Consider the following 23964-nt stretch of genomic DNA (forward strand, 5'->3'; position numbering starts at 1 on the left):
GTGCCAGCGCTCCTGTCTGCTTCACACCCCATCCCCTGGCATCCTGGGCAGCCAAGGGAGGCAGGGCCTGGCCCCCTGCCAGGCTGATCCAGGCAGTGTTTAAACTCAACCCTGACTTTGCTGGCTCCCCTCAGGCATCTCTCCTCTAGCTTTAATTTAACAGCCAATGGAAGCCCTTCTGCAGAGTTCCCGGTGGTGCTCTGAGCTGCTGAAGGACACTCGCCTTCAGAAGACTGCTCATAGCTTTGGAAGCTCAGGTGTGTTACGTGCAGACATTTCTATGTCAGATTGCCCATCCGCACAGTCCTCGCTGTGCGGGACTGATGGGAGAATAATAAAAACAGTGGCGGTGATGATGCTAAGTGACAGTATTGCCCCTCAGGAACTGTTAGAAGAGACACGTTTATCCACTAATTATAATGAGGCCGTCATTACCACTCCATAATGGCGTCAGGACAAGGACTTTCAGTGTGTATCAGGACCACCTGGAGGGCTCGTGGGCCCCTCCCCACGTCTCTGAATCAGCAGGTGTGGGGCGGGCGCTGCATTTCTAGCAAGTTCCATGATGCTGATGCTGCCGACTGGGGGTCATGCTTTCAGAAGCACTGCTTTGCTGGTTGGTGGTATTTATTTAGTTCCTAGTACTAGTGACACAGAATGACTGGGAACACTGCACTCTGATGAGTACACAGAAGCTAAGGCTAAAAGGCAGAAACAGGATGAAACAAGCCTGAACATCTGATGGAGGCTCCACAAACTTCTCTACAGAGCAAGAAAGAGGTAAGACAGTCCTGACTGTGTGGGGAAGGTGGGCTGACTCTGCCCGTCAAGCGTTTAGGCTGGTTATTCGGAACATGCCAGAGGCAACAGTCTCCTGCAGACGCGGCTCCAGGCAAAAGAACTGGACTTCAGAAATGAGCAGGGGCTCTTAGTATCCTCAGGACTCTAAGGCCTTGATGGTTTTTAAAGGTTAGTACTATTTGTTGTCTTTCAGAGGTGACTTCTGTGCCTCCCTGGGCCTTTGCAAGTGGCAGTGGTTTTTCCAGCTTTAGGGAGAGAAGCCTTGAGGTCCGTGACTGGTTTCCTGTTTAGGAATAAATACAGCAAGCGTGTTTGGGAGCGTGGGGGCAAAGTGTTTCCGGTGTTGTTGTCTTCCTCAGGGAGCCATTGTTCTTTAGCTGAGAACACACGTGGCCCTTCTAGGCTGTGCTCGCCTAACTCATACCTGAAGCACGAGGGCTTCACTGACTCAGCAGGTGACCAGTTCCCAAGGAGGGGCCAGACGCTGGCTGTTGGTTCCCAGCCCCCCTAGGACTGTTTGTCTCGACTGCCAAAAACATACACCAAATGTAGTCAACTGGGCATTTGGGGGCAGAAAGTATGGCTTCTCTGGGCTGCCCTTTTGCTGCACTGAGGTCCATGTTGGATGGGCAGGATGTCGTGGGCGGGGCGTGCGGTCAGACAGCGGCTGTGCAGAGCTCCCCGCTGGAGCACACAACTCATTGGGAGGGGGCTTCCCTGTGAAGGGCCTGAGTCTTGAAGGGGGTACACGTTAGTCTGAGAAAGTTTTTTGCAAAGTATAGACTGGTAAGACCGGTCACTCGTGTCTGTTAGTTGAGTGAAGGGGACTAGAGAGCCCCTTCACGTCTGGTGGTTGAATCCGAAACTGGAAAGGACAGCAACCGGTTTCAACTGGAAATGGAACTGTGCCCATCAGGAGGTGGGAAGCGGAACACACTTCAGATGGCTCCGCCACCTGCCCTAAACAAGGGGCCAGCTTGCTTTGAAATGCATGTGGCAGTGCAGCCCTGATACAGGGGTACAGATGGTAAAGGTGTTAGTGGTTTAACAGGGAACCAACCAAATACAGCAGGTCCTCGAAGAATGTCATTTTATCGTCATGTTGATAAGCAAAAAAAAGAAATCCAGTTCCTGGCCAGGACCACTATGTGGAACTGGCACGTTCTCCCCACGTCCACGTGTATTTTCTCTGGGTCCCTCCCACATCCCAAAGAGTTCACTCGTGTCTGAACTGTCCCAGTCGGAGTGTGTGGGTAGGTGTGAGAGACCCTGCCACGGAAGGGCACTCTGTCAAGGGCGGGTCCTGCTTTTGCACCCTGAGCTGCCAGGACAGGCTCTGGCCACCTTGGACCCTGAATTGGAATAAGCAGGTTGGAAAATAATGATCTTGGTTTTATTCATCTTTCTTAAATGTATGTATGGCTCACATTTATTTCAGTGTTTAATATTAGAAGTGTTTTGGGTCTTTAGTAGTGGTGATGTTTTTGTGACCAGAAATATGCCATGGGAACTTAAGTCTTGTTTATATCAATTATTAGCCGATGGTAAAATGGGTTTCGTTATGTTGTTTCACTTAAAGTCGCAGTTTCCAAGAACCTATCAATGATGTTATGTGAGGATTTCCTATAGGTTACAATTTATAAGATTAACAATATCCAGTAGCAGACTCAACTAAGAACCAAGGACTCTTAGTTTAAAGGGACTGACATTACCCGAGGCCTGGGCTACAAAGTGTTTGGAGGACCAGGGGCATCACCGGAGCTTGGACCTTGTTACGTACACTTAGGTCTCACCCCACAGCTTCGGTCAGAACACGTGTTTCCCCCATGATCCCCAGGTGGTCCTCCCACACATTCAAGTCTGAGTAACACGAATATAATGTACCGACCTTAACTAAAGACCCACTTCAGCAGTGGTCCAGGGAGGAGAGGAGAGGAGCTGCCCGCCCACTTCCAGCCTCGCCTACTGGCTTCAGGGCAAAGGCAGTTCCACGTTCTGTCTCCCGCCCTTCACCACCATGAAGTCATGTGTTGTGCACAGGAGTGGCATGCAGGCAGAAGAAAAAGCTTTGCTTTCATACCCCGGCGTCTATTATTCAGTTGAAGCTTCAGAGTAAGAGTTTCAAATGATTTTATTATAAAACTTAAGCTATTTATTAATCATTCACTTTTCTAAAAAACACAAACATGGGAATAAAATAAACACACCCAAGACTGCCTATCCCTGCAGGATAGGAAGAAGCCCTGGACAGAGAGCCTGCAAATGTTTCCTTTTATCTAATGTCTGCGCCTCCTCATGCATTCTGGGTCCCGTGTTTTGTCACCTTTTAGGGGAAAGGAAACAAGCTACAAGATTCACGAACAACAGGATCACAACACCTTAAAGCTATTTGATGCTAGTGGCTTGTGCATTCTAGTTTGTAACTGAGAAACGGTATCAAATGAGCACTGTCAAAACTCGCTCTCAGCTAACCTTTACTATCATTCTTAGAAATCGTACCTTTGAGACTGGTTATGTTCCTTTACTGTAGCTTTTTTAATTTCCCAGCACAAACCCCAAAATCCACATGCACCTCTAAGTTCAAGTATCAAGGTTTGTTTCTGGAGAACAGCAGGTTGATGTAGTGTTTCTTCAGATCTCTGTAGTGTCTGCTGGCTGTCACCCCTTCAGACAGGCTCGCCAGGTGGCAGTGCAATGCAGGGGCACACAGGTCAGACGTGCTCCCTGTTCAATCTGGACCCTGCCCCAAAGACAAGGCTACAATCAGTGACGACCGTGGCCTGTCTTCATTCTGAAGTTGTACTATTATGAACCGAATCCATTTCTTCACCGTTGATTCAGTGGAGCTTCCAAAAGATGTCAGGCATATTCTAAAAGGAAGAGAATCGTATCAAAACGCTTATTGGTGAGAGGCTGCATTTACTTAATTTTATGATGCTAAAGGAATTTACAATTAAACCCGAAAGACTTGAAATGAATGTTTTATCCTCCATAATGGCACCGAGGTCTTCTCCCGCACAGGCATAAAAGGACAATCCCTCTCTGGAGTGAGTGCCCACGTCAGCCTGATGCTCCTGCTTTGTTCACTCGCTAATGCTTATCAAAAATAACAGACATCTTGAAGAACTGTACAAATGGGACACCAAAGTAGAACGAGGGGCTAAGACAATCCCAGTGGTTACTAACACTGGACAAATGGGAGTCCACTGCACACTTGCTGATCACTGCTTATAGTTACTAATGTCTCCCAAACCCTGCAAAAACCATTGTTTTCTGCAGCTACAGCTGATTTTTAAAATTAAATTCCAAATGTAAAACAAGGGAGTATGTATAACAGAAGACCTACGGTAACTGACAGTGGTCAACTCAAAACCTTCTATATACAAGGAAACCCAGCAGGGCTTAAAGCAGACTTCGAGTCCCATTTAGGATGATGCCGCTTTAGAATGCACTGTTTGATTTTATATCCAAATTGCAAATCCAAGTTTAACTCCTGTCTAGGGGCGAGACTCATTTAAGCAGTTTCAGAAAAACAAGACTTTCATTTGAATTTCCCTTGTGCCCACCAACCATCTTAGCTGGTTGCATCTAATGAAGCATCTATTCATAGCTTAAACATTTTTGCTTTGCTGGAACAGAAACTCATACTCATGACATAGGAAAATGCTAGTAATTAGTTTGTAGTAAAATACGACTCTTAAACAGTAGGTGAAGTCCATCTGCGTGAATACTTTTCTCAATAGACAAAAAATAGGACTATCCCCAATAATGGCTTACCCCTTTTCTATGCATTTCATTTATCTATAAGTCAGAGATGAATGCTCCTGGACAAAAGACGGGACACCAGACCTTAGGAAGCGTCCTGGGACGGGGCTGGAGGGTCTTGGCCTTCTGGCTCTGCAGGGGGTGCTGGCACTGCTGCTTTTTTCTGGGCCGCCAGGAACTCATGAATCGCTCGTTCTATCTGGGGTCTGAAGATGTGGTTTAGTTTGGGGTCCACCACCTGAGAAATTATTCTGTCCACTCCTGCTTCCAACATCCCCGACCTTGTGGAGACAAAGAGATCACTCTGTTATTTAGTTCCTTTGAGACTCTTTAGTCCCCAACAAGTGTTCTGTGTGAGCCCAGTAAGGATTCACCTGGTCAAAGCTACGCCGCTCTAGAGAGTTCTTTCAAAGGGAGATCCACACATACACAGGATTCAAGCTGTTGTCTTTTTACTTCAGGGGGCAATCCACAACCAGCAGCTGCCTATTATTCCTAACTCACAATCTCATCCACCACCACCTCAACCTTGTACAAAGGAACCAAGCAAAACTAAGTGGCCTGTCCCAAAGAACGAGTGACCACATGGTAGGAAAGAACTTGATGACAGGCCGAGCTGAAAACCTTACTCTCACTGTCAAAGCCAGCGAACCTCAGACTTGACTCCACTTCCTTCCACAACATTCTCTGATTAGCCAGAGCAGAAGTGACCTGCCACAGCCACCTGGCCTCAAGTCCCCTTGTCCAAGTCCAACCTGTCAGGGCAGGGAAGAGCTTCCGTCACCAGCAAGCCACGTGGCCTTCAGTGTGACTGACATCTAACACATACGAGGTAACTTGGAAGCAAACAGGTACACAGACAAGAAACACATTGGTTCTAAGCTCCTAAGCGGCTAAAATACACCCCAAATCTTTTTTGAAGTAGAGCAAAAATTAGGCCAAGTGTCTGCAGTCAAACACTTGGGAAGGGTAGTGAGGACGAGTACAGTGACGGGAAACACATACATTGAAAAGTCTGGAAGAGAGTTATGTAGGTTCAAACGGAAGTGCTCTTCTCGAAGGATGAAACTATTCAGATACCATCACAAGCACACGGGTAGGTTTTACTCATTTTCTTTTAGACTTGAGAGTTCTTGGGCCATTCAAGCCTTTGCTTGGGTAAAAATAGGTTCTGCAGTAAGTGGGCAGGTGGTGGCAGGTACAGCAAAGGAAACAGATAGGTGAACGCACACAGCACCCAGTGAGACGAGAAACAGGCCCGGAGGTGCTTCAGCTGGACGGTGACCGAAGTGCCCCCTGCATTCAGGGGTGACTGCCAATGCAGCAACAGGAAGCCTCAATGTAAACACAGCGCCACCGAGTGCAGGGGCACTTTCGGGGAGACCCACAGCACACGGTACGCCCTCCGAGATGAGCATGTGACAAACAGAGGTCGGCATCAGGCCGTGGTCAGTCAGGAAGCAAAGCCGCCCCTCCTTAGGCACGAGCCATGGCTTCCCAGCTACAACACCGGTTTCCCAAGTCAGTCACAGGGGCTTCACGGGATGTAAAAAGCTGATCAGGGAAAACATAGAAGGAAGACAGCACAGCTCACTTTCCTGGACATTGTAAAGGCGTTGAAGGGAACTGTGAAATCTTATCGGGCGCCTAGAACCCAGGGAAATGAGCAGATGTCCTGTAGTTAAAAGACTGGTGGTCACAATTAGGTTCAACAGTACAGCGGATTCCCGCGAAGCCTCCACACCGCGGAGCTGGACGGCTTCTGGGCCTGGATGGCTGGGCCAGCGAGCCTGCGCTGGGGGCCGCAGGGTCTCAGCAGGCGAGAGCACTCCAGGCTTAAGTAGAAAACCTGCCCTGCAAAACTGCAGCGGAACTTGCCTCAGATTCAAAATGTTGGCAAGCATCACAGAGAGATGTCCCAATATTAAGCCCAAATTCATTATTTCAGGTTAAATATATTCTAGATCCGACCAAAAGGCAGGAAATTTTACACAGGTGCTAAAACTAAGCCTTCACCTGTGAGAATAAAGACCCAGCTCCTCGTGCCTAAGATCTAAACATTGCTACCTGGGTATAAAACTCCCACGGATGTGCAGACCACACCGAAAACGTCAAAGGGCAGAGAGCACGCCTAGCCACGAGGAAGCTCTCGCAGCGCCTGGCAGACGTGCACCGGAAGCCGATCCAGCTGGAGACAGCAGCCAGGGCTGCAGCGGGGCCCTTTGCTCCCGGGAAGCTAATCTCACCAGAGGAGCAGTGTGCGGCTCTCGCCTGTGCCCTCCGCTACGCAGCACCGGCCACCCCGACCCAACAGACGCGCACCAGCCTGCTCACCGGTCGCCCTGGTGACACCTGCCTTTTCGCTCTCAGTTCCGCTTACTTACTGGACCACACTCTGCCTCAGACCATTTCGCAATTGGTTTTTGTTCATCGTAGGATTCCATTCCTGCTTGTCCAGATGTGTTGACACAAAATTATCCACTTTCTGCCTCAGGTTTTGGTAAGCTGGCTAAAATATTAAAAAGAAGGGGCAAAGTCAGAAGTTACATGCATCAAAGTGGTAATCAGTCATTCAGAACACTGCTTTTCATAGACACGCAGATTTTCGAGGCCTCAGACCACCTCGTCACGACTGTGAAGCTCACCACGCAGCACGGCAGACCGTGACTTCATGGCGAACACCAGTGCCCCCTTTATGGTGGGTGGGCACAAAGCCAGATGCTTTGTTATTATCCCACTTACTTTTCAAGGAACTATGAGTGAGGTCGTGTTAGCTCTCAAATCCTGCCCTCCTTTTAGAGAGAAGAAATTTAGGCTCATAAAAAGTAAACTTGCCCATAAGGCGAAGCCAAGGTCAGACACAGGCTGTTTCCGAATCAGAGGAACGGGGGTCCAGACCGGCTCCGTTACTTACTAGCTCTCCGACTTACAGGCCTCCAGCATCTCAGTCTGCTGTTTCCACCTGGAAAACTGTAATATTACTGCCCAGCTTGCCTTGCAGGGTGTCCCAGAAACAAACAAGGGTTCAGGAGGACCCTCTGCCTAGAATGAGGGGCCACTCAAATCTCAGTATGACGCAAGAATGGGGACAAAAGCCAAGGCCTGTGGAACGCTGGGAAAGGCCCAGGGGAAGGAAAACTGAAGTCCACAAAGGAGCTGGGAATACTTACTGGTCTCAAATGCCTCAGTGGTTCTAGACCCAGCTGAGGTCAGGTGAACAAATGTAGAGGGAACTCGGTACACACCAGGAATGCGTGTTCTAAGCCTCCAGAAGCTTCTGGTGCTCTCAGCTGCTCTCCCCAAACCAGGTTAATGGTGCGCACCGCTGTGTGGCACCTCCCTCCCCACCCCAGCCCTGCTGGCAGAGGATGCTTCTCTACCCCCGTGACGCCGAGTTGAACAAGCGACGTGCGCTGGGCCAGGGAACGTTAGTGAATGTGGTCGTACTGTCTGGCGTGGCTCTTGGGCTCTGATGACCTTCTACGAGGGCACGTCCTGGGTAGCCAGCCCCTGCCCCTGCAGCCTGGGACCTAGAATGACTGCACGTGCAAGTGACCTAACCCCGACCCACAGCTCGGACCCATGCCCAAGCAACCTTCAGCCTACAGCTGAGCCACCAGCCGAAGACCAGAGATCAGCTGACCTGCAGCCTTGTCAGCATGAGAACAGTGCGTGTGTTAAGCCACTGAGATTTGGCTTATGCTGCACTGTTACTGTGGCCCAAGTTTGCCAAGTCAGATCAATGAAATCGACAAAAGAATCAGTGGGCCTCAACTCCATGAGTGGACTCTTCCTAAAGGCCAAGAACAGTGACTCACAGGCATAAAGACTCTGCACTAAACCCGGAAAGAGGAAGGCAGGGAGAAGAGTGAGAAGCCAATTTCACAGGCACCTGGGGACTATCTGCCTAGCGACTCCTTCTTCCTGGTAATCACCATCCCTTCTTCATGGGTAGGGCAGTGCGTGTCATGTTCTCCTGGTGACAGGGGTGTGGGTGCCGACCCGTGCTAAGGCAGTGCAGACATTCCCTGGGATTTTTTTTTATTAAATTTATTGGGATGACATTGGTTAGTAAAATTATATAGGTTTCAGTGTACAATTCGATAATGCATCGTCGGCATGTTGCGTTGTGTGTTTACCACCCAAAGTCAGTTCTCCTTCTGTCACCATGTAGCTGATCCCCCCGGGATTTTTCAAACTGGAGCTGAGAGTCCCTTTCTAGAGGAAGAGGCTGTAAGATGTAATCAAGAGATCCTAGTCACCAAGTGGATGACTGCTCTGCACGACAGTGAAGCAGTCATGAAGAACAGAGACGGAGGGCAGCACTGGGGGGCAGGCCTGGTCCAGTGCAGTTTGTCCCTTCCGTCCTTCCTGGCATTCCAGTCGGCAGACCCTCCCCTTTGCTTATGGGAGCTAGAATTAGATTTGTCATTTGTAACCAGGCATCCAGACACTGTACCTTCTGCTATGAAAAACACCTCATTCGCTTTGAGGACCGTTTACTAAAAAAGGACCACAAATGTCACCAGCAAACCTGAACGGATCCTGCCAATACAGACTAATTCCCTCAATTCATGAGTGAAAGGACCTTATGTGCCTCCCGTTAACATTTTCTTACATTATCGAGCCCTCTCTCCACTCGCCCATCAGTTTCTGTACAGTTTGGATGCAAAGAAAATCACAGTCCACTTTCCCGTAAAGACTTCAGCGGTCTGGGTGGGGCCTCAGAATATGCGTTTCTAGCCGGTTCTCCGGTGGTGCTGCTGATCCAAGGACCACACTGACAACCGTGGGGCCAAAGCAACGAGGAACTCAGTAAGAGGTGCTGGAAAAGACACCACCGTAAACAATGAAAACAACCGGATAACGGCCAGGAGGAACATCGAGGAAGGTGTTCCGCGGGGGAGGCTCCAATTCCCTCTCCAACAATTCCTCAATAGTAATTAAAAAAATAACAACAACATGCACACTACACTGATTAAGCCACACAAAACGTAATGGGACATAAGAAACAGGAGCGGAGAACTTGTGATGGGAGGTTGAGAACACTCAGAGTCCTGGGAAAGGCGGGAGCTATCAGTCCGTATGTGAGACCCCCACATAGGAACAAGTAAGCACCTCGTTTCAAGAGCAGCGCTTCTACTGGGTGTTTCATCTTGGAGGAGTAACAGTACTGACCACTTCCTATGTCAGTTTTCTGCCCTGGAGCACAAGCTTTGAGGGCCGGGAAGTGCCTGACTTGTTCCTCCCTCTACGTAGCCCGGCACGAGACAGGCCGATACATGTTCAACGAATAAACAGACTGGGTTTCCCTCTCCTTACGGTCGTCTTTTAAGCTCACAGTCTTGTTGTGAGGTCGGCTCAGGGAGGAGACATCCCGTCACTAGAAGACGCCCCGTCTCTGTCTTGTCAGAGCAGCTCTGGACAGGAACGGTCCAGGCACCACTGGATGTCGGACGCAACACACAGGACTTCATTGCATACAAACCACCTTGGCAACTAGGGAACGTTCACTAGCATTTTACCGCGGGGCGGACCTGTGGCCGGCATCAGGATCTGACAAAAGCACCAAATCCCCTTTAATCAGTAAGGGAGCACAAAATAAGGGGGCTGACTTTACAATGTACCTTAATTCAACTGCATCTGCAAGTCTGCAAATCACGGCGCTGGAGGGGGGAAGAGAAAAAAAGGGAAGGAAGAAACAGCTCCAGTACCGACGAGTGCATTCAGACCATTCGCGCTTACTTACGTGGCGTTCTCCACCATTCTTAACATACGGAGGCTTGCTATTGAGAGGCTTACAGGGACCCCATCTTGGGAAAGATGGGGAGTAGGCTCTAACACCAGTATTGAAACCCCCAGTTCAGAGAAGCGGCTGGGCTCGATTGCACGGCGACTAGTGCCGGGGCTGAAGCCCAACCCGCGTGTGCGTCACTCAGGAAGCTCCCCGTCGTTACTGCCCCAAGCGGTCCGACCTCCCTGCCGAGATTTTTAAAGGTCTCTTTTGTGTTTCTCTCCGCTTTGGAAAAGCAAAGGGGCGACCTTGGCGGCCTCAGTACCTTGGTGTCCACGTCGGCCAGGCAGTCCCGGCGGAAGCTGTCAAACAGGCCCCGGCTCTTGAGCTGCTCCACGATGAGAGCGATGAGCTGAGGGTCGCCGGGAGGGAGCGAGGCCGGGTTGTTGGGGCCTCCACTCCCGCCCGTGCCCGGCGCGCCCGTGCCCGCCCCCGCCGAGGCCTGGCCGGCTCCGCCGCCGCCCACCGCGCCCGTACCCCCGCTGCCGCCGCCGCCGCCGTCCGCCATGGCTGCTCCCCGGGCCCGCGCAGGAGACCTAATACGGCTTCTCCTCAGGGACAGAGGGCCTGGGTCGTGTGGAGGTGGCGCAGGGGACGGAGAAAGAGGAGGCGGCGGCGGCGGCGGCGACGGGAGGGGAGGAGGGGGAGGAGGCCGGCTCTGAGGCAGCCGCGGTGATGGTGGTAGAAGCGGCAGAAACGGCCCGCGCCATCCCGGGCGCTTTGCCGATGACGTCACCATCGGCCTTTGCATTGTGGGGCGGGAGGTTTTCGGCAGTCCTCTCCGGCTTTCTTATAAGGCAGAGGTCTGGCCGCGGAAACTACAACTCCCGGCAGGCTTCGGGTCCGTTCGTCGCCAGTTTGAGGCGGGCCTCGGCCCGCGTGATTTCTGCTACCTAGGCTGGCCGTCCTCTCCATCACTGTGAACCTTTCTCTAAATTAGCACCTCCCAGCAGTGACTGATTATAAGAATAATCCGCGGGGCTGATTCAAGTTTTAGATGAACAGTATCAACCACTTATTATATAAGTATGTGGCCCACATGTCAGTTTTATCCCTTAGAGATGCTAATTTAGTTTTTCTGGGTGGGGGACTAGGAATCTGCTTTTAATGTGCACTCCCGTGGCCTCCTTGGACAAAATCATCCAGGGAATTTGGGAAACAGTGAACTAGTCAATTTCTCTTCGGAAATGCGTGGGCTTCTTTATCACCTGATTTTAATAGCAATGCATACTTCTTTTGGAAAATTGGAAAATAATGGCAAATTGTCTTCCTGAATTCTTTCTTACGTGGGTGGATTTTATCCCAGGTGACTGTCAATAATAATAATAATAATGATAATAATAATAATAATAATAAAACTAATAATGAGTAATTGGAATATGCTAGGCGTGCTGCTAAGCACTTTACACACTGCTTCACAACAATCGAAAAAGCAGATACTATTATCACTGCTATTTTACAAATGTGGAAATGGAGGCATAAAGAGTTTGTTGCCCTGATCACATAGTTAGAGGCAGAAAAGGAGGATTTGAACACAGGTTTACTAAATCCAAATCTTGCAATGTTTAACCTAAGTTTCACTACATCCTGAGAGCTACCTGGCATTATACACTAGGTAAGGCTTTATATATTGAATTTTTTTTTTTTTTGGCCACCATTCACCATTGGAACCCCAGGGCTGCCATCACTATCCTCTCTTTCCTTCAGCCTTTTGCCTATTAGCTCAACTCCAGCCCACAACTCTGGCAATTGTCTGCTATTGTTATTTCCCCAAATAAGCAGTGGAGGGGATGTAAATAAATTCTGCAATATGCTTGGCTCCTGCGAAGAGGCAGAATAGAAAGAGATCTGGGATGCTGTCCACCCCAACATTTCCTATTCAAGAGAGTTTAAATGAACCCTCAAAATAAATATTCAGGTTAGTTTATACTCATCCTTTAACATCAGCTCAATCTTCCTCAGTAATTAATGACAAACGTTCTCTCTTAATACTTCTCCATCTTTGAGATTACGTAATGTCTAATGCTGCTAATTGATCCCACACTTAACCCTCCCCTTTAGCCCCAGAAGACGCCCAGTTCAGGTATCCAGGCCCCATGTTCATTTTCTTCCAAACCCCCGATCACTTGGACCAGTCTCTTTTCTATTTTGGGCACATCATACCTTATTCTTTCCTTAGGGAAAATTTTTCTGGCCTTCTGACCTAATTGGGTCTTGTCTCACTGATGTAAACTTTCAGAGCCTCATTCTTGTAGCAATTATTATAATTGAAAGTGGAATAATTTATGCGCTAATTGGCCCCCTGTTCCCTGCTAGAAGGTAAGCCTTAGAGCTGGGACCACGACTTGTCCATCCCTGTGTCCCCAGCTGGTAGTACAATACCTAGCTCAGAGTGAATGCATAAGGTCCACTCTGTTTCCGATAATCACGGGATAGGGTCGGTGGTGTGTGTGTGTGTGCGCGCGCAGGTGTGTGTGGGGTTTGTGTGGTGTGCGGTGTTTGGAGGAAGGGGAGGTTGTCATTTGGACCCATACCCTTCAGAAAAGAAACGCGATAGCAGCAGACGATGGGTTAATCTGTCACGACCTCCTGGGTTAGTGATCCTGGAAATTGGCAGCAGGTGGTTCACCCTTTGGCAATCTCACAGTGGATCATGGGGACCTTGCGTGCTGGTTGTTGGAACTCTGAACCATGAGAAGATGCTGCACTCTATGACCTCGCCTTTGGGGTTGATATAAATGGGGTGGGTGGGGAATGAGACTTGTGATCAAGACCAGGGGAGGTTTATTCATCCAAATTTTCATTAGGAACCCCCCCCCCCCATCCAAAATGTGCTCCCCCCGTCAAAAAATGTGTAACATACAATAATGATCACCAGGGGGCGCCGTTGCTATATTAATAATCTAAGACCTTTAGAAATTTTATGCAGAATACATTTTTAACTTTTGCCCAGGTGGTAATCTCGTTTTCGGGTATCCATCAGGGAAAAAAATCATTGTTGGATCTCAGTTTTAAAGTCTGTGACAAGTTTTCCCGATCCTAGTGAATTACACATATTAGGTGCTGGAATATTTTATGTCCAAGACTGTCTGAAACGGTAGAACTGCCACAGCCCAAACCGGGAACTTGAAGGAGAAAGAACAAGAAGTGGAAAGAAATTAAATCCATAGGTTGCTATGGGTGATATGAAACAGAAAACGTGTGCGTGGGACTTTTACATCAGATGGTGCTGGGTTGGAATCCCAGCTCTGTCACTTTGGGGCGGTGTCGCTTTAGAAAAGTTGCATAAGCTCTCTGAGCTTCAATTTCAGGACCTTGGAGAGGATGAAGCACCATTTTGGCAATTCATTTAGTGTAATTCCTGGTCCTTAGTAAGTGTTTAACACATATTGTGGTCACAGATTTACATGAGGGAAGAGATTGTCTGTTTTGTTCATCGTTTCCCCAGTACCTGGAGTGGTGTCTGGTACATACAGGCTCTTGGTAAATATATTACGGATGGATGAAAAAAATGAATGAGTGAAAAGGAAATCTGCTCTTCTAAGTATGGAATAAGGCCATTTATGATTTTTGATACTTCTCTAGACCAAATGTCAGACTATAGCCAATATTCAGAGGGGTCGGGTACAATATACGGAGCTGTCCGTCACATATGACTAAAGTGGACTAGGAGCCTGGGGCAGGGAGTGGGCTCCAACGTTAGCCTTCAGTCTGTGCGTTGCCTTGGCAACCTTTTGACCTTGTGACCCAAGATCCTGATTCTTAAGCAAAAGCATTCTAGAGCCCTAAGACTGAGCCCAGGGCTGCATTTAGACTCCACACCCACTTGGGGGAGGCAGGTTGTTGGTCCTTATTCATGCTCATGGCGTGGCCCTTTTTCTTCTTGCTTCCATATGTTCATCCCAAGAGCCTGGGCAATTCTTAGGCTGGACAGGTGTGCATTTCTTAATTAATAGCATCCAGAGCTTCTCGAGATGACCTACCTGTAGTGTATGGACTGCTTCTTTTTGTTTGTTTCTTTCTGATGTTTTCAGCATCTCTAATGACAGGTTGGATATCCAAATACACACTAAGAAAATCAGGACTTTCATAAGCAGGAGTCCTCAGCACCAATCAATATGATCACCGCCTCTCACACCAGAGGTGCATCTTAGATAACGTTTCAGGCTGCGGTGTTTTTAACACATTGTGATTTCGAATTATTATTACTTAAGGGGTGTCCGGCGAAAGAGGCGACCTGATATAATATACAGAAAACACTGAGTAGTTTGGGTTTGGACCTAGCACCTCTGCTTATCAGCTTTGTGACCTAGGGCAATCCATGAACCAATCTGAGGCTTGGTTTGCTGTAAAATGGGGAGATATTAACACCTATCTTTTGTTGTCATGAAAATTAGAGATAATATATATGCAGAACCAGGCACATAATAGGCCCTCAATAGCTAATAGCTAATAACATGGTCTTGATATAAGATCCTAATATACTCAGCTATAGTCTGTTATTAGGCAGAAATCTTGATTAATATGTATCCAGAGTTAATACACACAAAATAACTTTATTTTTATTACTTTGCTAGTTTTAATCTTGTGATGACATAGGGACCCACTCAGTCAATCTCTAAATTGGTAGGCTAAGTTCACAGTCAAGCTTGGCTTGCTATTGCTTCTGGGATCTGGATCCATCTTCTACCCTTGTTGTCACACTTCCAACACTGTCTCATTCTCCCGGCACACTCCCTATCCACCTATTTCCTTCTAGTTGCCTACCTTGTATCCATTCCCCTTTTTTATCAATAGAATCCAATTTTATTTGGGGATGCAGTGTGCCCTGTTAAAGTATATACTTCCCTAGAGTCCATCATTGTTGCGGTGACCATAGATCCCAGTTCTGGCCAAGGAGACATAAGCTGAGGTTCCTGGGAAAGCTTTGCTAGTGGAAGCACCGCCCGCCCCTTCCTGCTGTAGCATGGAGAAGCAACAGTCATGAACCAACATCCTAAGGGTGAGTTGGGGCCAGGTAACTACTTCCAGCCAGTGAATTGTGAGCAGAAGTGACTCATGTCACTTCTGGGCCAGGACATTTAAATACCAACATGACACCCTTCAAGAACTCTCTCTCCATCTGCCGTGATAACCAGCACAATTTAAGATAGTGGCTGAATTACCATCCTGGGCCCCAAAGTGAGAAGACATGGAACAGAGGCCCCAGCGGGCCCCTAAAGGACACGTAGCAGGAGTGGGAAATAGACCTTGGTTGTTTTAAGCCACTGAGATTTTGGATTTATGTTACTGTAGCTTTACTTACCTGATATAACCGTGCTGACTGATATAATCCTGACCATCTTTCTCCACTAAATCCATCATCTGTGAAATGACTGACTGACTGTAAAAGCTAATGAAGGAATGAATGACCAGATGCATGAATGAATCAGCTTTCTTTTCCTGGGCCCCATCCCTGCGGATCACGTCTAAGAATAACTATGAATCAACCTAGTTTACCGTGTGTCCCTTTTTAGGCAGATTTGGCCAGTCCTTCTTCAACTTTGGTGTTCACCCAAATTCCCTGAGGACCTCATTAACAGTACAGATGCCCACCATCGCTCCACACCTACAGAACCCACCCCTAGTGATGGGTCCTGGCCGTCTGCATTTATGACAATTGCCCAGGAGGTTCTGACGGGCCAGGGCTGGGAACAGTTGCCTCCCTGGGTAGAAACTTCAGACCCCACCGGTGGTCAGAAAGGGGGATTGTTTTCAGCATGTGGATGCTTCAGCTTCTCTCGATCATTCATTCCTTCCTCAGCCTTCCTCCTCCCCCACCGCCCCTAGTTACAGGTGGCCACTTCTTCTGTGTAAAAGAGATTACCTTTTGCTAAAAGTTCCCTGGAACATGCCGGTGGCATCTCCTCTCTGGCCCTTGCAGCTCTTGTCTGTAAGCAGAAGGGACTTGAAATGGGGTGGTCAGAAGGACAGCCTGTGAGAGGGGTCAGTACTGAGCAGTCTGACCACTTCTACATGCAGAACGCAGTGTGATGTGGGGCTGTGCTGCTTCTAAGATGGTACGAGACTTAATGTATATGTGCTGTACAGAAGTTTGCAGGTGTGCTGCGTGCCCTGTGGTGTGAGGCTGGGTGGGGCAAAGGTGAAAGCTGTGTGGCAAATGTCTTTGTTCCCGGCAGTGTTTCTCTGTGACTGGACGTGTAGCCTTATTTGGAGACAATTAGCTAAATTTGAGGACTTTGGACCATGAGATCCCCTCCTGTCTCTCCCGTGAGCTTCCCGGTATCCTTTCGATAAATTCCCTTTCAACTTCAACCACCCAGAAACGGTTGATGTTGCTTGAGGCTGAGAGCCTTGGGCTGATACAGCAATGTGAGGCTGCAAGAGAGAAAGGAAAGATCTGGTGAGAGGTACCTGACTTCTCTTCCCCGTCTTCTTCTCTGGGAGCAACCCTTGTCTATCTTAGGCCAGAGCAAGCCAAAGGGTACTTACTAGCTGGGTGGTTCTGGTCGGACTTGGTCGCCTTTGGGCATCTGAACCTCGCTTTCCTTCTCCGTAAAATGGGGGACGTAATAGGACCTTGCTTATAGGGTGGTTGTAAGGAATGAGTTTGTAAGGGAATGTATTGGAGAGAGTTCTGGAAACTATACAACAAAAGCCCAGTGCAAGTCTGCTACATTCTTCTTGTGTTAGCTTGGCCAAGCATATTCACTTGGGGACTCTTGGTTGGCATGGCAGGGTAAAGTGGAGACTGCCTTTCCTGATGCCGCTCTGTCACTCAGCTCCTGGGAGGTCAGAGACCAGTCCTCTCAATCCAGACCCATCTGAGGTTCTGCCCAAGAGACCAGAGACCCCAGATTTAAGGTAATGAAAGGATTCCTGATGGGTTTGGTGAAAGCAGAGAAGCATAAAGGTGAGAAAGGATCATGCAGATGATTTTATTCAACTCTGTCAGTTTGCAGACATCAGAGAGGGAGAGCCACTAACCCATAGCCACACAGCAGTTCTGGCTGAGTTTGGGGATGGGATGCAGATCTTCTCACTTTGACAGTGTGCCTGAATCTGAGGTACACTGGTGCAAGAATCCAAGTTTGCAAAAATGGTTTGGAAATACAACAACCGTCCTCACCTTTATGACCCCATTTCATAGCCACCTATGATCCACTGATCCTGTCCCCCCCTAGAGAAGGACCCTCGATACCCCTCCTCCTTTTCCTTCTCAGCCATCTAAAACACTTTATTGAGGAAAGGTGAAAAATTGCTGAATCGACCTTTTAAAATTAACATGGGATCCAAATCAAAGAAACTTGGAAGAAGAGAACTTTCTCATCCAAGTGGCTGCCAACACCCCACCCCCCAGCTGAACTGCGCCCTTGTTCTCATCTGCTCTGCCCCAGATTCACGAGCCACTCTCCGAATCGTTGGCAATTTTCTCTGCACTGTCCTGACAACCTCCGGCCATGAAATTAAAAAGCTAGTTACCGAATCCTGCTCCTGATGGCTTTGTCCTTGCCAGCGATCCGACAGAGAAATCTGGAAGAGGGAGCCTCTGCTAGGCTTGCAGTGGGCTGAAATGCCACCGGAATGACAATGGGCTTTGCAGTGGGTGGAGGAGAGAATGTGCAGTGTGCCAGGAATGAATGAATGAAAGAGAGAGAGAGAGAGAGTGAACTTTGGGCTTCAAATTGAAAAATTCCAGTGTCTCAGCAGAGGTCCTGATGCCTGGACTCCAAGACCTGCTACAAAATGCTGAGCTGGGCACTACCCCACGCTAGTGCCCTGTGGGCCTCGGCCTGGGTCCAGAGCTCAGGGCTGGCGGCTGGGGAGATGGAATTTGGGAGGAAATGGCTCCAAACTGGGGCAAGCCCCGGGAGGCCCGCCCACCTAGCCAGCTTGCCAGGAGCCAAGCAGTCCCCTCCTCAAGTGTCTCCTGAGTTCAGACACCAGCACTAACTCTGCATACCATCACTGCTGCCCACCCCCAAGGAATTTTAAGAAATCCTCAAAACCCAAGGCGTTTTAATTACCCTTAATTAAGGAAAGCCTTTCTAGAAGACCATGGTGGTACAGAGTGTCTCTGAGCTGCAAGAGGGTGGGGCTCAGCCTCGCACTCTGTGTGTCTAGCCTTTGGCCTTGGGACCCACAGGGAGCAAGGGCCTGGTAGACACTTGTTGGACCAACGAATGGGACAACCGCACTCAGAGAGCTCCTTGACCTGCATCGTCCCCTGTGGGCTTGGACTCATTTACTGACCTGCAGATGTGCAGGAAGCGGCGCACAGTGGCTTCAAGCACGGGGTCTCCGCCTAACGCCCCGTGACTTCAGAGCTGAGGGATCTCACACAAGTTCCTTTACCTCCCCAGTCTGTCTCCTTATCTGTGGAAGGAGAATCACCATGGTGACCACTCAGCGCGTGACTGTGCAATAAACCAAGGCGCTCATGTCAAGGGCCTGCCACGTTGTCTGTGCTCAATATGTGACCATCGTCCCCTGGACCAGTACCCAGCCCGACGCAGGGACACTGTTCTTGGAGGCGTTAGTCTCATTCCCATGGATTTGGGGACTAGTCTCATTTCTGGACAGGCTGGCATTGAATGAGCCCTGGGGAGCTGTGAGGGTTCGCGCTCCTTTACTGAGCATGTGCATTCACACATGACAGACATACACACCTGCCATACAAGAGACAGACACACCTGACATACACATAGACAGACACACAGGCACACCGGCAGACACAGAGTACATACAGACACAGACACAGACAGGCACACAGACAGACACAGAGACAGACACACAGGCACACAGACAGACACAGAGACAGACACACAGACACACCGACAGACACAGAGACAGACACACAGGCACACAGACAGACACACAGACACACAGACACACAGAGACAGAAGACACACGACAGACACCACAGACAGACAGACAGACACACCGACAGACACAGAGACAGACAACCGACAGACACAGAGACAGACACACAGGTCACACCGACAGACACAGAGACAGACACACAGGCACACCGACAGACACAGGACAGCCACACAGGCAAACAGACAGACACACCGACAGACAGACAGACACAGATGACAGACACACCGCAGACACAGAGACAGACACACAGGCATCACAGACAGACACAGCGACAGACACACCGACAGACACAGAGACAGGCCACACCGACCGACACAGAGACAGACACACAGGCACACCGACAGACACATAACAGCCACACATGCACACAGACAGACACACCGACAGACAGACAGACACAGAGACATACACACACGGCAGACACAGAGACAGACACACATACACACGGACAGAACAGAGACAGACACACCGACAGACACATATACAGACACACCGACAGACACAGATACAGACACACCTGCAGACACAGAGACATACACACAGGCACACACACAGACACATAGACAGAACACAGCACACCGACAGACACATATACATACACACGACATACACATATACATCCACACATTCACACATACATAAACGATACATACATATACACTTACATACACATACATACATACACATATACATACATACATACATATACACCTACATACACATATACATGCATACACACATACACACCTATACACACATATACCATCATACATACACATATACATACACATATACATACACACATACACACTTACATACATACAGTCATAAAGTGCCTTCTTTGTGCCGCCTTGTGCTGACATTTGGGCTGAAAGATTCAATAAAAGGTCTGATGGTCTCAGTTCTTGGAGTTTATAAACAAGCAAGAAACCAGCAAAATCAAGACCAGAATCACGTGGGAGCCAAACATGTCGGTGGTCAGGAAAGGCCTCTGTTGGGAGGCGGCTTCTGAGCTGAGACCTGAATAACAAGAAGACCCGGCCACGCTGAGCCCCGAGGAAGGAGGGTCCCAGGGTGGTACAGAGGCTTGGAGCGGGGACAGGGGTGGGGGGTCCCTCTGGGAGACCCTTAGAGAAGTCATTTCACCGGAAGTCTGCCTGGAGGATTAGGGTGGAAGTCCAGGGACATGTGCTGAGGGTGGAGCACCCTCCCAGGCGTCTCCCCAGGGGCCCGCTCCAGCCCCACCTTTGCCCTGCTCCTGTGACTCTGCATTAAAGGACAGCTCTTTTAGACTAGAGGTGGAGCTCCACCAGACACAGCATTATTCAGACGGCCCACCATCTCAACGGTGTGTGTCTCCTTGACCTCCAGGTCCCACCTGGGTGGGGGGTGTACTCTCCTACCTGCCTCCAGGCTCTCTGCTGCCCTCTGCGTGCGGGGCACATGACGTGCTGGCTGCCGGAGTCACAGATGTCCTTCCTGTGTGGGGGTCCTGCTCGGGGCAGCGGTCAGGTAAGCTCCAGACCCCCAGCCTGAGCTCCCCCCCATGACCAAGCCTCCCCTGGTCCCTGCTGTGCCAAACAAAGGACCTGTAGCCAATTCATCAAATGCTGCCCATGTGGGGTCAGGCAGCCAAGGGCTCTCTGGTGACATGGAGGCCGAGACGCTTCGTGTTGAAAGGAGCTAAGAAGCTAAGAGGCATGTAATCCAGCCCCATTCGTTCATTCATTCATTCATTCATTCAATAAATGTTTGACGAGTACCTACCATGGGTCATGTATTACATTAGTGCCAGGTTCTGTACGACACATGGGGAGCTGTGTGGTGAACAGCACAGAAATGATTCTGGTCTTCACGGGCGTCAGTCTTTTTAGTTGAACAGGCCCCAAATTAGGAAACTCACTAGTACATGGTAACTGAGAGAAGAGACAAGAAGACATGCCACCTATGGTACAGATCCGTGTTTGGTCAAACCTGATCTGAGGTATGCATGCTCAGGGAAGGTCCTGGTCACATGAAATACCCAGAATGCCTGTGTCACCGGTGAGGTTTATGATTCATAACACGTGCCAAACTAAGTAAGTATGAACGAAGTAAGTATGAGCACCATGTCGTAACAAAATCTGAAATCCGGCCAGGATTGAGATTAACTGGCGAATCCTGATGTTCACGAAAGTGGTTACATTTGACGATCGTTGACTGTGTTTGTAAATTTAGAGATGTGACGGGTGACACGCTCGTGTAGCCTCCCCCGTGCCAAGCACTGTGGTGGGCAAGTGGTTCCCCAGGATGTTAACTGTTAGCTTGGAGCCCCCACAGTGCCGGCTGTATTGTGCCACGTGAGCGATGGCGGGCTGCAAATTCCCGCCTGTCTGTTTTGTTCTGCGTCAAGATTTGACCTTGTCGCCAGATTCCTGTCGAGATTAACCTGACAGCGTCCCGAATGTAGTTCATTCTACGGTGGTTCTGTTTTCACACTCGATGAAGTCAATTATGCCTACATCTTGCTGCAGCAGACGCACAAGGGGTGGTTTGCATGGCAGAAAAATCTCTTTTTAGATTAAGCAAAGTAGAATTCACGCTTGAGAAAAGATGCTATTTCTGTCGCCAATCTGATGTTGTATCCATTGCAGTTTTGAGCTCTGTGTCCCATTCCGGAGCAAAATCTCCCTCCCTTCCCGCCCCCACCCTTTCCTCATCTCCCCTCCCTCCTGCTTACCTCCCCTTCTCTTTCCTCCATCTTTTCCCCCTTCTCCCGCCTTTCCGCTCTCTTCCCTCTCCTCCTTCCTAAATCAATCCACATTTATTTGCCTTTGAATTGGGGTGTAGTAGCAATGAGGAGATTTCGTGTTAGAGGAAAATCAGATACCCCTGAAACTGCTGACTTAATTTATAGGAGCTCCTCTGTTTATAAGATGGGAACAGTTCGATGCCTCGTGTATTTATTTGAGCCTGTGTTTGTTTCTGCCAGTTTTCTGGGTTCTGGGAGGAATGAAAAAGGAATGCTAAGACAATGGCCTCCCTCATCCTGTCTCAAGGGGAGCCGCCTATCTGAAAACACTGGAGACCTCACAGTAGGAGACTGTACAGAATGAAAGGCTGGAGCGAGGAGCGCCGACTTGAATGCTTGCGGACGTCGGGGTCACCGTGGGCTGGGGCGGTGATTAAACTAGGACCTGAAGTTTGGAATGATCTGGAATTGGGGGCTCGGCACTCCTGATTCTGATGGAAGGAGAACAGGCATGGTCATCGGACCGACCCATCTCCCCAAATGCTGTGTTCCCGTACCCCGGGGCCTGCCTTCTTGTTTTTCTGCCTTTCTTCCCCTCATTGAGGCCCCCACATTTTTGTTATCAGACCTTTTCTCTCCTCCTTCCTCTCACTGAGTGTGACCAGCCCTGCCAATGAGCTTGTCATACAGAAGTCTCCCTCAGCACTTCCAGGAGAGTTGGGTGTCCTAGCAGCATGGAAGCAACGAGCGAGCTGGGCAGCGAGGCCGTGGGCTTGGAGCTCCTTCTGACCTGAGTCTGGGTCCTGCTCTGCTCGAGGCTTGTGGACTGGCACCCGTCAATCAACAGGTGGAGCCTCCCAATCCTCTTCTGTAAACTGGGGGCGACAGTCCCTACCTCCCAGGGCCGTTGACAGGGTGAAATAAGATCATGCACAGGTGAAGGCCTGGCAAAGGTGGAGACACCCCCAAAGTACTAGTTGCAGCTTTCTCCCAGTTCATTTCAGCTAAGCATGATGGCAAAGGAGACCCGCTGGGGAAGGGGAGCAGTGACAACGCTCCAACTGCCGGTCCCGTTGGGCTTGCTTCCTGCTCCCCATTCCAGGAGAGGTGTCTGCAAAGTGACTTCTCCTCTAGGGGCTGCAGTCCCCAAATCTCTAAAACAGAGATTTCCAGAGTCCCCCCAGAGGGCTGTGCTCAGCATGGACCAAGACACCTCACGGGAGGTGTTGCACCCAGTGGCTGGTGTGTAGAAAGTGCTAGCATTGCTGCCATGGCAACCATGGCTGAGCCCAGGCCACAGAAATGGTTCCCCTTCGTGCAGAACCTTTGTGCCAACCTTAGAAAGACGATGAAACAAGGGAGAAGTGATGAAGCATCTCTCTCAAGTCTTTACGAGGAGTTGTTCACCGTCTCTAATAAAGATATCTGCGGGCTGAAGCCCCATCGTGACTTGTTTTCTTGAGTTGCCCTTTGGAGCTCACACACAACGTCCTGCCCTCAGAATTTACACAATGCCAAGAGCTCGTCATGTATCGAGATCAGAGTAACCAAACCCGGGGCAGCTGGCATTCTGGGCGCTTTGTTCACTAACCTTCAGAACAATGGCAGCACACTGACAACCCGCCAGCCCGCTCCGGGCAGGCCGAGCCCGGGGACAGCAGCGATCTCCTCGCCTGCTTACTAAAATGACAGCAGCAGAGATCAAAGTTTCATGTGCCGATCATCTTTCTGTTTTCAGGTGCCCAGCAGGATTGAATGGGCTGTGTCAGCCAAGGATCCCACAGGGGCTGCTTGGGTGGAACTGAAAAAGGAAGGAGGCTCAGCTGACAGCAGGCCAACCCCACTGCAATTTTAATCAGGGCTCTGAGTGCCCTGGGCCTTCCCCGGGGCTCAGCCCTGGGGCCTGGTTCAGTTATTTCCAGACTTCTCAGGTCCAAGGAGGTTTGGCAGGCGTGAGGAACAGAACAGGGGGATCCAACAGGAATAAGCC

At 49.5% G+C, this 23964-nt stretch overlaps 1 protein-coding gene across 2 annotated transcripts; it reads right to left on the bottom strand.

Annotated features, from left to right (window-relative positions):
- Positions 1 to 2927: 2927 nt before the first annotated feature.
- Positions 2928 to 11040, bottom strand: BOD1 (biorientation of chromosomes in cell division 1). Of its 2 annotated transcripts, none has more exons than XR_004421997.1 (4): positions 10626 to 11040; positions 6951 to 7075; positions 4579 to 4847; positions 2928 to 3671 (listed from the first exon to the last, which is right to left on the bottom strand). XR_004421997.1 is itself a non-coding variant. In XM_033096753.1 (4 exons), exons 1-3 carry the CDS (start codon positions 10866 to 10868, stop codon positions 4652 to 4654), a joined length of 564 nt encoding a protein of 187 aa, XP_032952644.1. In that variant the 5' UTR covers positions 10869 to 11035; the 3' UTR covers positions 2932 to 3671; position 4651. The 2 variants fall into 2 exon arrangements, 1 of the variants encoding a protein (XP_032952644.1); XM_033096753.1 differs by having other exon boundaries at positions 2932 to 3671; positions 4651 to 4847; positions 10626 to 11035.
- Positions 11041 to 23964: the final 12924 nt, after the last annotated feature.

This window comes from Rhinolophus ferrumequinum, chromosome 24 (genome assembly GCF_004115265.2).
Source record: "Rhinolophus ferrumequinum isolate MPI-CBG mRhiFer1 chromosome 24, mRhiFer1_v1.p, whole genome shotgun sequence".
Taxonomy (NCBI): Eukaryota; Metazoa; Chordata; class Mammalia; order Chiroptera; family Rhinolophidae; genus Rhinolophus; species Rhinolophus ferrumequinum.